Here is an 18,722-nt window from a genome sequence, read left to right on the forward strand (position 1 = left end):
AACCATTTTAACCACAAACCCGACACCGATTTACACCCAAGCTTCTCTTTCGACTCATTTGGCCCTTTCCGCGATCGAGCCCCAGCTCCTGCGGGCAGCGGAGCGGCCCCCTCAGCGGCGCCTCCGCGCAGGGGGGGCGGCTTCCCTCAGGCGAGAGAGAGGCACCAGCTACCTGCGCGGCCGCGGAGGCACCGGGACGTGGCGCGGGGCACAGCCGCGGGGAAGGGACACGGAAAGCCCGGAGCTCCGGGCAGCCCGGCGGGGGCGGGCAGAGCGGCGGCGGAGGGGTGCGAGGGCAGGAGCGGGGGGCAGCGGGGGGCGGCGAGGGGCGGCCCCGCGGCGGCAGGCAGAGGCGGCCGGCGGAGGCGGCCCGCTCTACCCAGCATGCCCCGCGCCGGAGGGCGAGCGGCCCTTTCCCGCGAATTCAGTTCAAAGGAGGGGGAGGGGAGAAGCGCCAAGCGGCGAAGCGCACCGACCAACCAAACTCTTCCAGAACCATCCGTGCGTCACGCGGGGGCGGGCCCCGCGCCGGCCAATGGGGCGGTGCGGCGCCATCTTCGGAGCCAATGGGCGAGTGGGGGAGGCGGGCGCGTCGTGGTCGTCGGGTTCGGCTGGTTCGTAGCGCTGAGGAGAGCGGAGCGGAGGAGACTTAGAGGAGTTGGAGCTCGGCGCTTCCCCTCCCCCCTCCTCACCCCACCCGCCCCAGCCGCCCCCTCCCTCCCCGCTCGGTCTCCGTCCTGCCGGGGCCCTCTCGGGGGCCAGGCCCATGGCTCCTCAGAAGCACGGTGGAGGTGCGGGGCCCAGCTCGGGCTCCGCTGGCGGCGCCGCCGGAGGAGGAGGAGGAGGCGGCGGCGGCGGCGGCGGCGGCGGAGGAGGAGGCGGTGGCGGCGGCGGCGGCGGCGGGGGTTTCGGGGGCTCCGCCGCGGCGGCGGCGGCGGCTCCCGGCGGCAAATCCGGTGGTGCCGCAGGCGGCGGCGGCGGCGGCGGAGGAAGCGGTTACTCGGGCGGTTCCTCGGCCTCCTCGGCGGCGGCGGCAGCGGCGGCGGCGCTGCCCCCCGTGAAGAAGCCGAAGATGGAGCAGATCCAGGCCGACCACGAGCTCTTTCTTCAGGCCTTCGAGAGTGAGTACCGGGCCGGGGGAGGAAGTGGGGGCCCGAGCCGGCGGGACCGGCCGGGGCCGCCGCAGAAAGGGCGGGAGGAGGAGGAGGGGAGGGCTGTGGAGAGTAGGGGCTTCCGGGGGTAAACATGGTCGGGGGAGGGAGGGAGCCGGGACCGGCGAGGAGGGCGAAGGGGAGCGGGGCTGGGGGGAGGAAGGGGGCTCCCCCGGAGGAGCGGGGGCCCGGCGGGTCTCGGGCGGAAGCGCGGGGTCCGGGGCCGGGGTGCGGGCAGGGTGGCGAGAGGCGCCCAGGGCCGGGGCCCGGTGGGTGGAGGGCGGGGGTGTGTGTGTCTGCGCCCAGCCGATGAACTTGGTTTCTCAGTCCCAGTTCCCGTCAGGCTTTCGGGGTGGCTGGTTCCCTTCCCTCCTCTAGCAGCCCTTGGAGGCACTGGGGAGTTGGGAAGGAGGAGGCTCTTCCCTCTTTGGCGACTGCCTTTCGAGCCCCTTTCAGGGGCAGGATGTGATTAAGACTTCACTGTACTTGGTTTTTCTTTGTCTGGCAATAATTGTCCCTTAGTTGAGATTTCCTATTGGAAATTGACCTTTGCGACCCACGCATCACCCTGTGGCGCTTCCAGATAGGAGGAGAATCCCCTTGGATGCAGCAGAAAGTTGTTTATGGAAATCTGATTCAAAAGCACGGTGTAGCAACAAGCTTAGGTTGTCCAGAAAAGATTTCTGTGCAATTGCTAGGATTTGAAAGAAATTTTTACTGCCTTGCTAAATACATGATCCGGTTCTGGGATCGGTGCTGTCACTGGTCGCACTCACTTGCTATAGACAGTGACAGTGTTTGAGAAAGCGTTGGACTTTTTGGTGGTGTCTCAGATCCTTAATAATGCGGGGTCCTTTGAAGCTTAGCCCTGTTAACAAAGCTATATGTTCAATAAATACTGTGCGGCAAATAGGTCAAGTGGCAAATGAGTTTTAAGAGGTTTGCCTAGTCTCTGTCTGAGGTGGGGGAAAAACTGTCTTGCCCATGCCTCAGTCTGTCAGACAAGAGAAGCATAGAGCAGTGCAGGTAGTGATCAAGAGTAAGTTACAGTGCAAATGTCTCACGTACAGCGTGTTAACTTTGTAGCGTGAATATTACGGGAAAACTGCAATAACTAAATACTGGATTTAAAAAATCCTAATGCGTGTAGTATCGAATCACATTCTTCCTGAATGTTTTTGTCCCTTTTCAAGGTCATATGCTAGAAAAAGATAAAGGTTTATTTTAAGCTTTTGCTGAGTAACATGGGCTTGTGAAACATGTGTCTGTCTGCAGGTTCAAAAGTGTGTTTTAGAATTTTCCTACTTGGGGAAAGTAAAGTTGAAGCAGCAAATCACTGTCTTAATTAAATTACATCCTTGTGAATGTAATTTAATGTTTTCACATGTTTCTAAATTATAATTCTGTCATGGTTTTTTTTGGAGACTAAAAAACCCGTGTTGTTTCTTTAAAAGTTGTGACTGCTCTGTATTTTCACTTTCTAGCAAAGTGCGTGTTTCTTAATTTCTTTCTTTTCTGTCTTTTATCTTGGTTTGAAAATACGGATTTTTACTATGATAATTTGCATTAAGCGGAATTTTACTGGTTTTCACCAGGCTTCTGAAAGGAAATACTGGGATCATTTTAAGATTTTCATCTCTAATAATAATATGTGTCTCTACAAGTAGATTCTTTGGGGTCTGACATTCGTAAGTGTAGAAATAAAGCTGAATCGTATTTTTAAAAAGGGATAAAGGATATAAAAAGCTGTCCTCTTTTTAGTTCTAATCGCAGAATTCCATAAATTACAATAAGGTTTCCAGCTACTTGAAATAAATGTTTTGCAGTCATACGAAAATAAAGTTTCATATTTCTTAAAAAAAGAGATAGTTGTTTGTTTTCCTCATGTGGGAAATGGAGGCAGTGTTAGCATCCTTAGCGTGGGCACCAAAGCATTCTCCGTTCTCTGTCTTTTTCTCTCCATTTAATGTGTTTCATCAAGTAATTTCCAAGTTTCTTGCTGATGTTACCTAGTGAAGCTGGCTTCTATTTCAGTTTTAAAAAGGTGTATTTCAGCTTAGATTGGAATTCTTGTTAGATATAACCTGATCCAGACAAAAACCTTTTTTGTCCTGATTTAACTGAATTGGTTAAAACTAAACTGAAGGTCCTCTTTTCTGTAGGCAGGGCAGGTCTTGATCTTTTGAACTTTGGTTACTACACCTATTTCAAATGATGCTACCCTTTCATGTCAGTATTGCATATGGCTGTGTTATCCTCCCTCTTTTTGCACTTTGAAACAGTAGTTGCTTTACCAGAATCAACGTTTTTCTGATCCTCTGAATGTAAAAGGTTTCGGAAATAGATTTCCTAGCTTAGAATGATCTGTTATCTGTCCTAGTCAATTCACAGTCCCTATTCTTGTTTTGGTACCTTGTGCAAGTGACCTTGGTACTTTCTAGAAGAATAAAACAATCAGATACCAAATTGACCGACTATGTAAATTTAGTATACTATTTTGCTATCATATTCATTAACTTCGTGAACAAAATTTACCTATTTGACAATAGATTGTAATATGGTGAGATATTTTTTCTGGCCTTTCATGACATAAAGCCTGTAAGAAACATTTTGTGGAAAGCAAGAGCAGTCATAGTTGAGTTGTGACTACTGATTTATGGTAGTTTAAACAAGAAGTTGCTTTGTGTTATACAGTAGATGGAGTAACTTTTGACTTGTTAACATGGAGTTATTTGGACATTGTGATGCTTTGCTTAAATGATGACTTTTGTGATAATTGTTAAAAAAAATCAACGTGCTAAATTAGATATTTTTTTATCATTATAAGACTGTCTTTCTGGAGGTATAAGCTATATTGGATAATGTGTTTCTTTTTTCTTAGAACCGACACAGATATACAGATTTCTACGTACCCGGAATCTAATAGCAGTGAGTAATTGGTCTTTATCACTCCTTTACTTTGGACTTGCAGGAAATTTTAATTAAACCATAACCTTTTTTTTTTTTCCTTCCCCTGCAGCCAATATTTTTGCACAGGACTCTCACTTACATGTCCCACAGAAACTCCCGAACAAATATCAAAAGGTAAAATCGTTTTTTGAAAAGTAATCCTAAAAAGTTAACAAAGTATCAGAAGTCTGAAAAATAGTGGAGGGTAACCTCCTCTATTTACCATGTGTGTGAAACATGACCTTTTCTTTTTGAAGAATTAAAAAATGCATAAATCACATTACAGTTGATTTCTGAGACCCAAGAGCTTCTCTGCTACGTTAAGGGTGCGTGTGACTTTATGCTTGTGGCTTCTGTTGAAACTGGGAGTACTCGAATGTGGATAATTATCTGCAGAAGCCTAACTAATTCTCCCATGTTTGTTTTCTGTTTTGAGGGAGAACGTCTTAAAAAACCAAACAAAACTGTGTAACATCTGAACTCTTGTAATCAATATTGCTTGATCATAATGGTATGAAACATTTGATTTTAAACTGTAACCTAACTGCTTATTTAAGAAAGAAAAGCACACAAAAAAAACTAAACAAAACTTTTGGTTTTGTTGATTAGTCTTGGAAAGATCCAGTAATTATTTCTGTAATTATTTTAAAAGCTGAAAAATGAAGGAGGTCAGTTTATAGGATTTTACAAAAAATCCAGCAAACACTTCAAAAAGGTTGCTTTGAACTGGATACATCTGAGAAATGGGCTCCAGTTTTGACATTGCAAAATAGTCATTCCTGTCATGTGAGGTGTTACAGCTGCATGTCAATAGACTTTAAAATATATAAATATTGCAGAGTGAAGAGTGCAGTGCACATTATTTATTAGCCGAATCCTTTCAGTTATTTCCCCCCTCACTGAAGATCATTTGTTACACTTTGGATTTTTTTGTAGCTGAACACTTATTTTAAAATATTTTAACACTAAAGATCTTATCTCTTGGAAACAGTTGCTGTGGAAGTGAAATACTTAATCATGAACGCATAAGGAATAGCAATAAAATCAGATTATGCAGGCAAATCTAATTTAAACTATATTTGTATCTAAGGAAGGTAGTATTTGAATGATTTGTTGAGCAATATAATTTGCACATTTTTATTTAAATTAAAGAAGCTATACTTGATATTCTTGGATCTCTTTGATATTGTTTAATGTTCTTGCCATTACCTTTAATGCGACAATATAACTTTTTCTTAAAACTGAATCCATAATGTACAACTTCAGGTACTTAGGACAGATACAGATCAGATATTTTTTTTAAACTATAAGTTGCTGCTTACTTTTTTTTTACAGAAGTTACCAATGTGAATTGATGGCTTATTTTAAACCAGAGCAATGCCAAATTTTTAAGAAATAATGTTCAGGGTGTTTTGGTTTTTTAATTTATTTTTTTTTTAACTAGAACTGTGCAACAGGAGATTCTTGCTTATAACTTATATTTGATTGAATTCATATGTTTTTACCTGAATCTCTTTGGATATCTGTTGTAGTTGCTGGGAAACAAGAAGTGGTACTTTGCATGTACATTGTGTTGTCCACTGTTCCAAATTCCAGTTCAAATTCAACTGCACAAGTAACGCTTAGTTTCTCTTTGAAACATACTGATTTTTACTAGTTCCCTTAATGCTTTGTTTTAGAGCTGTGATTTTGGTTAGTTGGTGTTCTAGTAACAGGCAGATTAATAGCCATTTCACTCACTAGTTTTCTGACAATGCTGACTTATTGAAATTATTCTGGTAATTAGGTCTAGGAGGATTAAGTAAAACATTTCAGTATGTTTTCTTTATAAAAACGCAATAACGCAACAGAAGTGAGCTATCTTAGTTGAGGTGAAAAAAACAGAAAATAATTGCAAAGAAGTGTGGTGTTCTCCCCGGGTTCCCCCCTCCCACCTTTCCATGGTCTATGTGTACTGTGGTCCTTCTCTTTCAGCCTAGTTAAAACCACAAAAGTTGTAGTTTAAAGGTAGTTTGGACTACTTAGATGTAGTGGCAGAACAGTCTCAACTGAACTGCCAGAGGTTAGCAGGATAGTTGTTTGCTGATCTGTGCTGGTAAATGTTTTCAAATGTGCATGAGACCTTAATTGCCATTCTTCATTCAAAAGAAATGCTTAAGGTATGCGATCCTGTTATTCTGGTGAAAAAGCAGCTTTAAAAGAGGAAGAATATCTGAACTAGAGTAGAAGATCTTCCTGAGGCCTATACTAGGAAAAAATTTCGTACCTAGCTTCAGTGAAAATGTTAGTAGAGTTCTCTTTGCAAAGAAGTATCTTTCAGAACTGCATCATTGTTTGTCTGCTTACGTGGACTGTGACTGTACATGTATATTTATTTATTCCCATAGAACTTCTTAATTCTGCCATTTTTAAATTGCTGATCATTGTTTTGATTGCCATTTCAGTAAATAGTATCATATATAAAGAAGTTATGTCCAAACTTTATAGAACTTACCTATCACAATAGTAGTTATAGCTCCACATCTTTTATCTCTAGCTCTGCAGTAGTCTGAGAAAAATGCCAGATAAATATATCACTTGGAGGTAGGGAAGTAAAACTGCATTTTTACCAACAAATTATCCATTGTTGTTGGTCCATATGTTTAATACTTAGAAAGTGTTTATAAAGACCAGAATGCTTTGAGTATAGAGAAATGGTGATAGGGAATAAGTTAATGGGTATGTGTCAACTTGGGCTACAAAAGTATTGAAGTTGCTCTTTATCATTGGAGAGGTAATATGCTTTGGTCAAGTGATACTTGATGGAGAACTGAAATGGGCTTTCCGCCTGTGGGTCTGTCTTCAGGTTACTATATTATTAGACCAAATGATGGTGTTGGAAAGAAGTTACTAACTGTTATTAAAAGTTGCTTCCCACACAGTATTTGGATAAAGGAATAATTTTTTTATTTATTGGCAGAGTAATGGCATGGTGTGATGTGACTCCTAATACTTTGTTAATTATTACTGTGCTTGACTAGAATAAGAGTGGGTGGAGAAAGGAATGCGCAAGATGCGCATACTTGTAGCGCAAGTAAATGCTGTCTTGAAAATCCTGGGTGTTGGGAATGGTTATTACAAAAACTTAATTTTGTCTGTTATGCATGGGAACATAGTAACATAAAAATAGTAATTTGGTTTAAAGGAGTTTCTGTAATTTTTTTATGTTTTTACAAGTTAACTTCCAAGGCAATAATTTTGATTTAATGGGTTTTTTGATTGCTATTTTTAGTTTTTCTGAAAGATTTTTTTAGGAGGACTCTTCTTGTGACTAGTCTGAGTTTGAAATTAGGAAAGGTTGTGTCAATGTTCTTTTTGGATCAATAATGCTCACAAATATTAAATGCAAGCTGTGTCAGATATTAGTGTATTTTATGAAAGATTGTTAAACTTTCCCCCAATCCTGAAACATGTTTGTCTCTTAGCTGGTTTCTGGCTCATATTGCGATTATGACATAACTTTGATCTAGAGCTGTTGTAAGCAATTCTTTAGTCTGAAGAAAGCCTAAAGATAAGTGTACTACTTGCTCTTCTGCAGAACCATGGCTGATTTTGACGAGTTTGGGCAGAGTGTGTGCAGAGACTTTTTTACCTTAGAATCTGAAACTTTCAACAAATTCCTCTGTTCTTAACATCTCTTGCTTTAAAGCTGAGCATTTTAACTTTCATTTTGATAATCCCACATTTTCATGTAGTCCTTGAATCTGTCATTTGTGTGGACCTTAGTCTGAATAGAGCTTTGAATCAGTGACTGTTTGCTACACAAATCATGATTATTTTTCTCCTTGTTATCTGACTGCAGCCCTGTACTTGTGTAGTGTTTCTTGTCCAGTGCTACCATTTAGCCACCATGTGATTTGTAACTAAATCATTCAGATGCATTACTTCCCCAGAGCATGTTGTTGTTCTCCCCCCGCCAAGAAATCCAGTATTTGGCAACAGCTTATATTCTTCTTAGTTCATTTTTCTAAGTTACAAATGTAAAGGAAGGATGCCCTCACAGTTCTTGCTTTGTCATTAGTGTAGTGCAGTTTTGTTGGCATCTAGGTCCAAGAACTAATTTTCCTTTAAAGAAAAATTGAAAGGCTATTCTGGAAACTATTGAATAACTTCTGTTCATGAGGAAACTTTATTTATCAGTGAACATTTAATTGTATGTATGGTAGAACAGGCTGAACATATGAGCATGAACAGACTGATGTCAGAATTACGGAGAGAAATGATTTGAAGTGATTATTTTCTATGACATTGTTGTCATTGGTTGTCGTCGTCATCCCATTTCCTGTGAGCATACTCTAGATAGAAGCAGCTTCAGAATTTTTTGTTCTTTGTATTGTGTCCATTTAATATAAATTTGTGGAGAAGGAAGGGGGGTTTTTATAATTGGATTTTTAACTGTTTTGTCAGATAAGGTTTTAAGTGTTTTTCATTACTATTATCAAGATTACAATAGTAATGACTGAAGAGCTGAGACATAAATTCCTAGTAGATATGTGTCACTAAAATGGGACAATTTTCTTTGACCAAAGCTGAAATGTGGTTAGACATGTTCATTGCAAGGTTTGCATATGGTGCTGTTAAATGACACTTCTAATGAGCAGTAGGATTACTTCTGAAAGGTCTGGTTTTAATTCTTTGTATTATTGTGATACTGCTTGAGAAGCAGTATTACAGTTGTATCCCTAAAAAGGTATAAAAAGGGTGCTTTCTGAACAGAAGGCTAAATTTATATACATAGACAGTTTAAGATTGAAAACCAGGTCAAAATTTAGACTGAATAAATTTTCTTGTTATATGTTATGGGAATAGTGGCTATGCGAAACTATTTTTTCTGCTTTTTCTTCATAGGAAAACATTCAAAGTAGATGACATGCTATCAAAAGTAGAGAAAATGAAGGGAGAACAAGAATCTCACAGGTACTGTCCTGCATATATATTTGTGTGTGTATGTACAAATGAACACATGCATGTGCTAAATCAAAAGTCTTTTTGATTGATAAAATGAAAGTGATGAAGAGTAATTATTAGAAGCAAGGTACTTAGTGTTTGAAATGGTGCTTTCAGAATCTTAAAATGTGTGTATGTGTGGTGGTTACTTAAAAACTTGGAGAAAAGCAGTATCAGGATAAATTTTCAGTATTCGTTGTGCTGTTTCTTCAAATGTGTATAGAAGCCTCAAATAGGTATTTGCCTTAATTTTTTTTTAAGATTGTCAGTTATGTCAGTAACTAATCTGTGTGTGCTGGAATAAAAAAAAAAAAAGGCAGATTTGGGAAAATACCATGAAGTTATATTATTTGGTGTTTATGTGGTTGTATACTTGCTATTTTTAACCTTATGTTCATAGTTACATAAAAAAAACCCAAACAACCACAACAAAAAAACCCAAACCAAAACAAAAAAAACCCTGAAAATTCTAACAGTATTTAAAAGATCTTACCCATCTCAAGCCATAATAGGGTAACTACTTATAAAATGTTTTCATTAAAGGCTGTAAAGCTTACAGTTTTCCCTTCTAATTTTCTTGTGAGAAGTATTGCACTTTGTGAGATTTTTCTTGTGGTCTGACCCCACATGTATCTCATGTTGAACTTTTGCATAGTTCTATCTGAATAACAGTGTTCCCTCTTTAACAAATAGATAATTTCCAGTATTAATCCCCTATGAAATTGTCATTTGGGGGCGGCTTACTCTGAATTCTAATTGTGAAATAGTAATTACCTTTATACTGGTGTACCTATTGGTTTTGTCATGTTAATTTTCTGTTTTCCACAAGAGTTTACTTTAAATTATGTAACAGACTTAAATGTTGGTTACAACTCATATTTTACCAGGTCTCACTACTGTGCTTCAGAAACAAATACTGAACTCTCGCTGAATTTGACATTGTACTTGGCAAAAGTCAAAGTTCAGCAGAGATGTGAAACTTGGGAATGATGTATTTCAGTTCATTTTCATCTTAGCCTGTCTTTGTAATGATGGCAAAGAGAAGGCATAGCAAATATGACTGGTTTGTTGTTTCTTGATGCATTTCCTAGTGCTAAAATAAAATGGTATGAAAAGCTTATTCACTAAGAAGTGATGTGGCATACAATGTGTTCGTGATGCTTGAGTGTGATAGATGATGACCATAACAATTTGTTAAAAATTGTATTCTTTCTGTATGAATTAAACACCTAAGCTTTTTGTGAAAATATGTATGATGGAAATGAAGCAATCCATTGTAAGACTTAGAGAATAATGTTGTTCTAATCTATACAATTCAGTCAGAGATCCATTTTAGTCCTGCAGGTTGGCTTTGTGTTCTTTTTTTGGTAGAAAGAGTGTAGATAATTTGCCAATATACTTCTATTTAACATACTGAATAGATGATGAAATGCAAAGCATTCTGGAAATTTTAAAACAAAACCAGACATTTTAAAGACTAACCTATGTTGCTGGAATGTGTGAAGACCTGTTGAGATATTTTTTTCCTTGGTTTTTAACCAGCTGTTCTTTTTCCATAGTGTTTGCAAATAATTAGATTACCTCTGAGGCAACCGTGCTAGATAGAATTTAGTCTGAAACAAATTTGTAAAATTTGTATTCTAAGAGGTTTTATAGATTTACTGTATATTATTTTTCTTAATTATCTTTTGCTCCATATATTGTGGATACTTGCTAGGTATATATTCCCTTTTAAGGATAAGGACCATGTTGAAACCAAATAGATTATTGATTTGTGTGGGTTTTGTGCTTTCAAAACTATTAGAAAACATACTTTAGTCTAGGCTTGGTCTGGAAAAGTAACATGGATGCATGATGCAAGTTGGCATAGATGCAGTCTTTTGAATGCTCAAGCTGTTGGGCACTTTGACTAATCATCTTGGTGCTCTTGGGAATGTTTGTGTTTAAAAATAGATGTTGAATGTCAGGTTGTATCTTCCTGAGAAGTCAGTGAAGGTGCTCAAAATTGTATCTGGTGTTCTAGTGTAACAGATGATATTTTGTTCAATACTATGTACTTTAGAAATACTACATGGTTTTGAGACCCATTTTAATCAAGGTTCTTGAATACTTGCTTTAAGCCGAAGTGTGTTCTGAATATAACAATTGGAAATAATATGGGTCTATGGTCAGCAGAATAGTCCAGGCTATGAGTTGCAGCATGGTGAAACAAAATAGATGCAATTATTATTTTGATTGCATATGTTATGGATGATAGGGACTTGATGTGACTGATAATCTTTATTTCTAAGGCTGTAGCTTTCCCATTGTAAAGACTCTGGTTACCAAACTTAAAATAATTGTGGTTTTTTTAAAAAATAAAAATCTATTCCAAGTATATGGTTTAGGCTGAAGTTCTAGAAAATATCCACCAAAACTTGTGTCTTGCTGATGAATGTCTAGGAAATGTGTTTGCCTGCCTGTGAAGGCAAGATCTCATGTCCTCAGACAATGCCCTTCTACTGTAGTGTTTAAACCTCTGCTTCGTTGGCTTTTTTAACGTATCAAGTCACAGAATACATAGAGAGAATCAGTCTGTAAAGAGGAAACTGGTCTACAACTTTGCCTCAATTGCAACTGCTGTATCCAGGCAGAAAGATGGACCGCTTCATTACAAGTTCTGCCTCTTGTGTAGGCCTGTCCTGAACATCAGTGAATAGAGTGGAGTGGCTGCTGTGAGAAGAAAATACTCACTTGTTCTAACATTTCCTTTCTTTTTTCTGTTTAGCTTGTCTGCTCATTTGCAACTTACGTTTACTGGGTTCTTCCATAAAAATGGTATGTTTGCTAATTCATTCATTATACTGTTAATTTGTATAGCACCTTTGAAATTGGTATAGATCTTTGAGGGGAATACTGGAATATTTTGAATCTCTGCTGTTTGGATGAAGATTTTAACTTGTTTAAGTTCAGACTGTCCCATTAGTTCCAACACTTTCAATAACACTTAGCATAATTGTAACGTTAAGCAGATAAGCCTTCTGGGGTTTTAGTCAAAACAGTGACTTTGAGAAATACTTCAAGGCATCATCCATTTAAACTGAAACAGACCTTGAGGAACTCCTGAAGTGATTTTATGGGAGTGTGTCTTTGGTGTATTTGAAGTAGCTTTAAAAAAAACCCTCAGCCTTCAAATAGTTGGAAGATTCAGTGTTTTTTTTAATTTAAAATAGAAGCGTGAGAATAAATTTTATCAGGTAGAGCCTAGAAATCAGGCAAAGGCCATGTCAGCGATTATAAAAGCAACAGAAATCATGTATTAGTGATTTGCAGTCATTCTATTGTGTCTTTTATACACATAAGGCTTTACCTCTCAAAATCAGGATATTGGATTTCCCAGACCAGCACGAAGGGTTCTGTTCCTTTAACGAAAGCAGAAGTGACATGCTTTGTGCTCTATGGGCATGGGTAAATTAACTGGTTTTTTACTTCCCGGGAAAAAAGACCTAGCTGTTTATCTATTAAAATAAAGCGGTGTTTCTAATTTTTCAGTTAAAAATATTCTGAATGGCATCTTAATCTTTGGATGTAAAAGCTAATAAAATTCATGTAACAGGTTTTGTACTTTTTTCTGGAAGTTAGTTTCTCTTAAAGTATCTTGTACTTAACCAGATCTATTCAGTAAGATGTTTGAAAGTTAAAGTTGCAAATGTCTAGATTTCAGAATTGCTTCTTTATTAAACTGTAATATTATTTTGAGAAAGTTCTTCAAATCTGTAGATTAGGAACACTCTGCTTCTGGAACTTCAAAATACTGCTGGTCTCAGTGGATAGCATTCATCTTGTTTCTGCTCTGAGGAACTTAATGTTGTATGTTGCTTTTGGTATTTATGCTGGGAAACCACAAAAGATAAGGAGTTTTGGGGCAGGTGGTGATAAGAATAGATAATAAAGGTGGAGGAAAGGGTATGCAGATGTGTCTTAAATTCAAATATGTAACTTAAATCTATTCCTTCTGGGACAGTACATAGTAGTAAACCTCACATATGGAACTTAAAATACCTAGTGGATAGGATAGTGGTTCCATAGATTTTGCTGGCAGACCTTGCTTTTCTATTACGGTCTGGTCTTACACAGATATGAGCTGTAGTAGATATTAAAGATGTTAATATATTTGACTTTCTGTGTGTTTTTGAATGTTTAGACTACGCAACTCTACTGGTAACTATAAAAACCTTTAACTTCAAGCAGGTACTACATACAGTGAAAGCATGATGGTCATTTATACCATGGAAAAGGATATCACTAACATAAGTGATATATGCTATAGTGAATATTAAATATAGAAAATATTTAAATTAATGAACCTGGCACAATAAATATGCTTCTCTGTCTGGATATAAATTATGTTAGAAACTCTTGAAACTGAGAGGGTGGTGGAGTTTTGGTTGGGTTCTCCTCCCTCCCCTGAGTTGCTGTATTTGCTAAGAAGATTTCTAAATTCTCAAGTTTACAGTAAAAAAAAAATAAATCTTTTGTTTCATAAAAGTGCTTGTGTCTGTAGATGAATTACGAGAACACTCTAGACTGAAACACATTAAGCTTGTTCAATGTGGATATGCTATCAGGAGGAAAGCAAGTGAGGAGACATGGGTTATGTTGTCTTTACTATGCTTTGCTCTTTATATCTGATGAGCATAACAAAGTATTTAATTAAATGTCAGATTCTTTGTGACATGGACAAAGGTGAAGCCATTGTGCTTTTTAACTTAAGCCCATAATGATATTTGTAAGATTTTAAAAGAGCAGAAATAACTTCTTATAGATTCACTCAGTTTTGGCTGATCATTGTTTTTCAGAATTTCTTCCACAAACTGTTTTTAACCAGATACATAATCAGGATTTATCTTTCTTTTCTTTTTCTATATGAGGGCACATTTCCAGATAAACATGAATTCACATGATGAAAGGTTCACTTACTATATAGTGAAATTTATTTTGTAAGGCATTCTTAATTGGCATTGCTGATCATACTGCTGGTAGTAGCTGTTTTGAAGATTCTAGGCTCTAGGAAATTTATAGTGCAGAGACTGTGAAGCCAAGTCTTACTTTCTAAGATTATTTTTTTTCAGGTTCTTCCAAGAGTTCTTTAACAGCTATTGTGCATATACTTAACCTTGAATAATCTTTAAAGGTGGTTGGGTTTTTTTCCTTTTGTTTTGTTTTCGTATCCAAAAGCATCTGAATCTTAAGTTTTGATGCAAACCAAATTCTAGGTTTGCAAGCTGTACAGAAAAAAATTATAGGAAATAATTTGACTCATCTGTTATTAGTGTGTTCTGACTTTCCTTAAACCTACCTCTATTGTTTTTCTCTGCTGTAAAATGGTTTTGGCAATGCCAGATGTAGCAAGCTTACTCTTTTAAACATTGGAGATCAATTGTGCTTTTTAATCTGCTAGTATTAGAATAGGATAGGATAGGGTAGGATATATTCTCAAGTGGGAATTTGCAGTAAGTTTGGGGAGAATTGAAACTTAGAATTTGACTACGGGTCTTTGTGTCTGAAGGTACCTATGGTTAAAAAGTAATTACAGGTGGATTTACACCATTAAATAAATCTTCACTTTTTCAGAACTTAAAATATTTTTCTGTTTAGATAAGCCATCACAAAACTCGGAGAATGAACAAAATTCTGTAACCCTGGAAGTACTGCTTGTGAAAGTTTGCCACAAGAAACGAAAGGTAAAAATTATTTGACAAACTATTAATATATATTAAAGCAAAATGTTTACCTGATTCTGGAACATCTAATTAACATTACCATGCAACACGGTAATGGTGAAATGATGCTTCTGTTGAGATTAATTTAGTCTTTAAATTTAAGAACTAAGCTGTTCAAGTTGGTTTCTGTTGACTGGGTAAGGAATTCTTAAGAAGCAAATATATATATATGGATTTTGCTCTGCTTTGTGAGAAATAACTGGAAATTTTAAAAAAACATTCAGCTTTCTTCATTGAATTTAGCTTGCTTGTGAGTCAGATTCACTCGTGAATTTCAGTCACCTCTATTTTTACTTCAATTTTTTTTGTATCACATCATTAAACTATTAATTCTGTTGTGATGTCTAGAGGCTTAAGTAAACCAGGCAATCACAAAATCATAAAATAGTCTATGCCTTTTAGAGTTTAGAAATAAAAAGGAACAAGTTGTAATTGTTTTGAATTCCCCAGTTATCTGCCAGGTCTTGTCTCTTTCCTTGCTTTTTCTGTAGCTATGTTTTTTACATTGATCATCTCAATTACTGTAGATTTTAGCTACTGTGAATCATAAACAATTTTAATCTCCCTTTTTTTTTAAGCCTCTTTGAATTTGCTTGTTGTTTTAGCTATGTTTGTTTCACACCAGTTGGCAAATTATCTTCACAGCTATGGGAATATGGGAGGCTCAGTAATGCATGCTGTAATTTTTAACCAAAAAGGGAAAGATTTGCAGTCAGAACTTTGTGTATATTGCCTAAGAATGTTAAACTGTTTTGACGTGTTTTTAAGAGTTAATATTGTTGTAGCCAATTTTGTTACTTGGTATAGTATGGATAAATATTGTAAAAAGCAGGAGGTGCTGATGGTTATTTGAAATGTTTTGCTGCAAGTTTCATGCTTAGGCCATCTTGCCTTGTTTTTCCAATACTACACAGTGTTCAATGATCTATTTGAGAGATACTGAATATAATAAATCCTAGGTAAGTGGTTCTTTATCTCCCAGATAGCGCAAAGTGCACTTTGTAATATTGGAAGGAGAAGATAGGAAGCCCTTGAAATATATATATAACCAAAACATTTAATTTCTTTAGGTAAACAGAATTAAATTACTATTAATGACTGTTCTACAATCTTTCTGAGTGCCTCATGTTAGTGTTAATTTAATCACTTAGAGAAAGATGGCTGCTGCCAGAAGTGGTTATAAAATGCCAGTTTTATTTACACTTTCGAATATCTGGTTTTTACGTTTAAAACCTGGGATTGTTATTCCAGATTTTTTTATTTACATCATATTTTCAAAAAGATGGCAGGACAGGTACAATTCATAAATGATATAAATTTTAACACTTAAATGTCTTTACTTTGTATTCTAAAAACCTAAACGTTAGCTTTCTTGTTTTCCTACAGGATGTCAGTTGTCCGATAAGACAGGTTCCTACAGGTAAAAAGCAGGTGCCTTTAAACCCAGACCTCAGCCAAATAAAACCAGGCAACTTCCCATCACTTGCAGTTTCCAGCAATGAGTTTGAACCAAGCAACAGCCATATGGTGAAGTCTTACTCATTGTTATTCAGAGTAACTCGCCCAGGAAGAAGAGAGTTTAATGGACTGATCAATGGTGAAACTAATGAAAACATTGGTAACTTCAGTCTTTAAATATGTCTTTACAAGGTTTATCCTGTAGACGCATACACAGTTGTCTTGATGTACAGCATAGGTCATACTCTGAAAAGGGCCAGTAATAGATGAGTGACTGAATTGGTTTTCATTTGTTTTCAGTCTTTTTCAAGGTGGGTCTAAAATACAGTTGGTAGCTAGAAAGTGTCCTTCTACTTTTGTGTAAATTTAACACCAATTTTTACTAATGTGTGATGGTGAAGGTGTGAGGCAACACTGTTTGAGTGTGAATAATATAAGAGAGCCCTGTGGTTGCTGTGACTATCATTAAACCTCCAGCCACACCGGAGTAAATACTACTCAGCTGTAGGTCTAATCATGGTTTCTCAACAAAACTAAATGACTAGCCAATAAAGAAAATACCTTAATGACAAACTTTTAAAAAGCTATTTTCTTAAACTTATCAAGACATGATTTGTTACATCACAAATGTTACAGCCTTGGAGAGTGCATGTAGAATGAAAAACTTTCTTTCTCACTATTTTATAGCTACAAGAGGAAGATGATCAAATCCCAGATTCTTTATGCTGGGGGAGTAATATGACTAAACTGTGAATATATGTGAACATATCTAAAATATGATTGCTATTAAGCTAAGTGCTCTTGCTGTTGAGCTGTTCATTAAATACTGTGTCCTTTTCTATTGTATGACATATCTGACAATCAACAGCCAGTTATATTTTACAATTGCATAGAAGCTGTTTGTTCTCTTGAATTTGTGCTTATATAATAACTGAATACTGTATTTCTTATGTACAGATGTCAATGAGGAGCTCCCAGCTAGAAGAAAAAGAAACTCTTCAAATCGTGAAGATGGGGAAAAGACATTTGTAGCACAAATGACTGTATTTGATAAAAACAGGTAATATTATTTAAAATAAATATTGTTTCTGTTAATTGTTAGGAATTTGTTTAATATTAAATCTGTTCTTTATTTTCAGTGTTGGCTGTTCTTGGCTGCGTTTTTAGTTGGTATTTACAATAAGATCTTAGGCTTGTTGTCTTTAAAAAAAAAAGTCTACAGGTTTCATAATGCACATTTTATACTGAGACCTGTTCAGTGACAATTGTAAATAATACCTTTCCATGAACTTGAGTATTGTCCTGGTTAATCTGCATCAGTTTGTCTGTTCCTTGTCAGTGTTTTGACAGATGTAATTTCTGTGGTTCTGTTAAAGATCAGTGGCAGCATAATTAAAAAGTAAAACAAACAGTCTCTGAAATATGCTTACTGCTTACATTTTATTTAGTGGCATAATTTTCTCCATGCCCAGGCTCTTGCTGATACAGTCACAGATCTTTTTCTGCTAGCACCTAAAGAAGACATTAGTTCTCCATTACTACAGTGAAATCTAACAAGTAGTTAAAATCATAATAGGCTTACTGTGTTGTGTAGTTTAAGTGTGATGAAATATTTTAATATTTGTTATCTTGATGCTGCTTAATATATTTTAAAGAAGGTAGAGTGGGGTGAACTCACATGTAGCTATAGCTTAGAGTAATCCAGATAGTTCAGAAGATAAGTAGCATACCATTTACCAGTAAGTGAACATTGTAGTTGTTTGTCCTGCAGAAGATAATACCAATGATACCAGCAACAGCCAAAATACAGTATATGAAAATAAGAGTTTTATCCATGGCAAATATAGATCCCAGGTGGAGGTAGGTATTTAGAGAATTGCTTTATTAGAAAAAATATAAATATAGCTTCAAGAAAAAGCTGCTTAAAACATAGCTCCAAGTGATTCTGGCAAAATGGTTGTTTATCCAAATACAGTTTTAGAAGTCTTATATTTCGAATAGGTTTTTTAAAGAAATGTCTTTCTTGAATCTGTTATCTTCTTAGTCTTGACAATATTTTGTTCTTTTTTCTATTACTTAATTCCACTGGATAACTTTAATATGCTAAACACGGTATGAACCCTTAGGTGGTTTTGTAGTCATGATACATAAGCTAGGACATTTTCAGTTGTGCTGCTGTATAAGTGACACTGATTTGCAGCAGAACCAAATAATGCATAACAATTTGTATTTTTAAAAAAATATTTATAATTCTACTTTATGTGGAAAGCCATCTTCAAAATATAAGTTATTAATTATTTGTGGATTTTTGTAAAGTATAAGCTATTCATTTATGTCAACTTCTTGAAGTTAGTCTTCTGTTTGATGGAGAAATTGGAAAATAAGTTATTCTACCCAGATTCCAGGCCTCGGAAAA

General features: G+C 37.2%; 1 protein-coding gene across 1 annotated transcript in view; it reads left to right on the forward strand.

The window, feature by feature from the left end:
* The first annotated feature begins 611 nt into the window (after nucleotides 1-611).
* The window catches only part of SUZ12 (SUZ12 polycomb repressive complex 2 subunit), a 34,074-nt gene continuing 15,963 nt past the window's right edge, over nucleotides 612-18,722 (forward strand). Inside the window, exons 1-8 of the mRNA XM_049811769.1 lie at nucleotides 612-1,121; nucleotides 4,033-4,079; nucleotides 4,171-4,235; nucleotides 8,988-9,056; nucleotides 11,854-11,903; nucleotides 14,724-14,809; nucleotides 16,235-16,466; nucleotides 17,264-17,366. Of these exons, the coding sequence (XP_049667726.1) occupies nucleotides 767-1,121; nucleotides 4,033-4,079; nucleotides 4,171-4,235; nucleotides 8,988-9,056; nucleotides 11,854-11,903; nucleotides 14,724-14,809; nucleotides 16,235-16,466; nucleotides 17,264-17,366 (1,007 nt within the window). The 5' untranslated portion in view covers nucleotides 612-766. The remainder of the gene's footprint in view (nucleotides 1,122-4,032; nucleotides 4,080-4,170; nucleotides 4,236-8,987; nucleotides 9,057-11,853; nucleotides 11,904-14,723; nucleotides 14,810-16,234; nucleotides 16,467-17,263; nucleotides 17,367-18,722) is intronic.

Source organism: Accipiter gentilis, chromosome 10 (assembly GCF_929443795.1).
Source record: "Accipiter gentilis chromosome 10, bAccGen1.1, whole genome shotgun sequence".
Lineage (NCBI taxonomy): Eukaryota > Metazoa > Chordata > Aves > Accipitriformes > Accipitridae > Astur > Astur gentilis.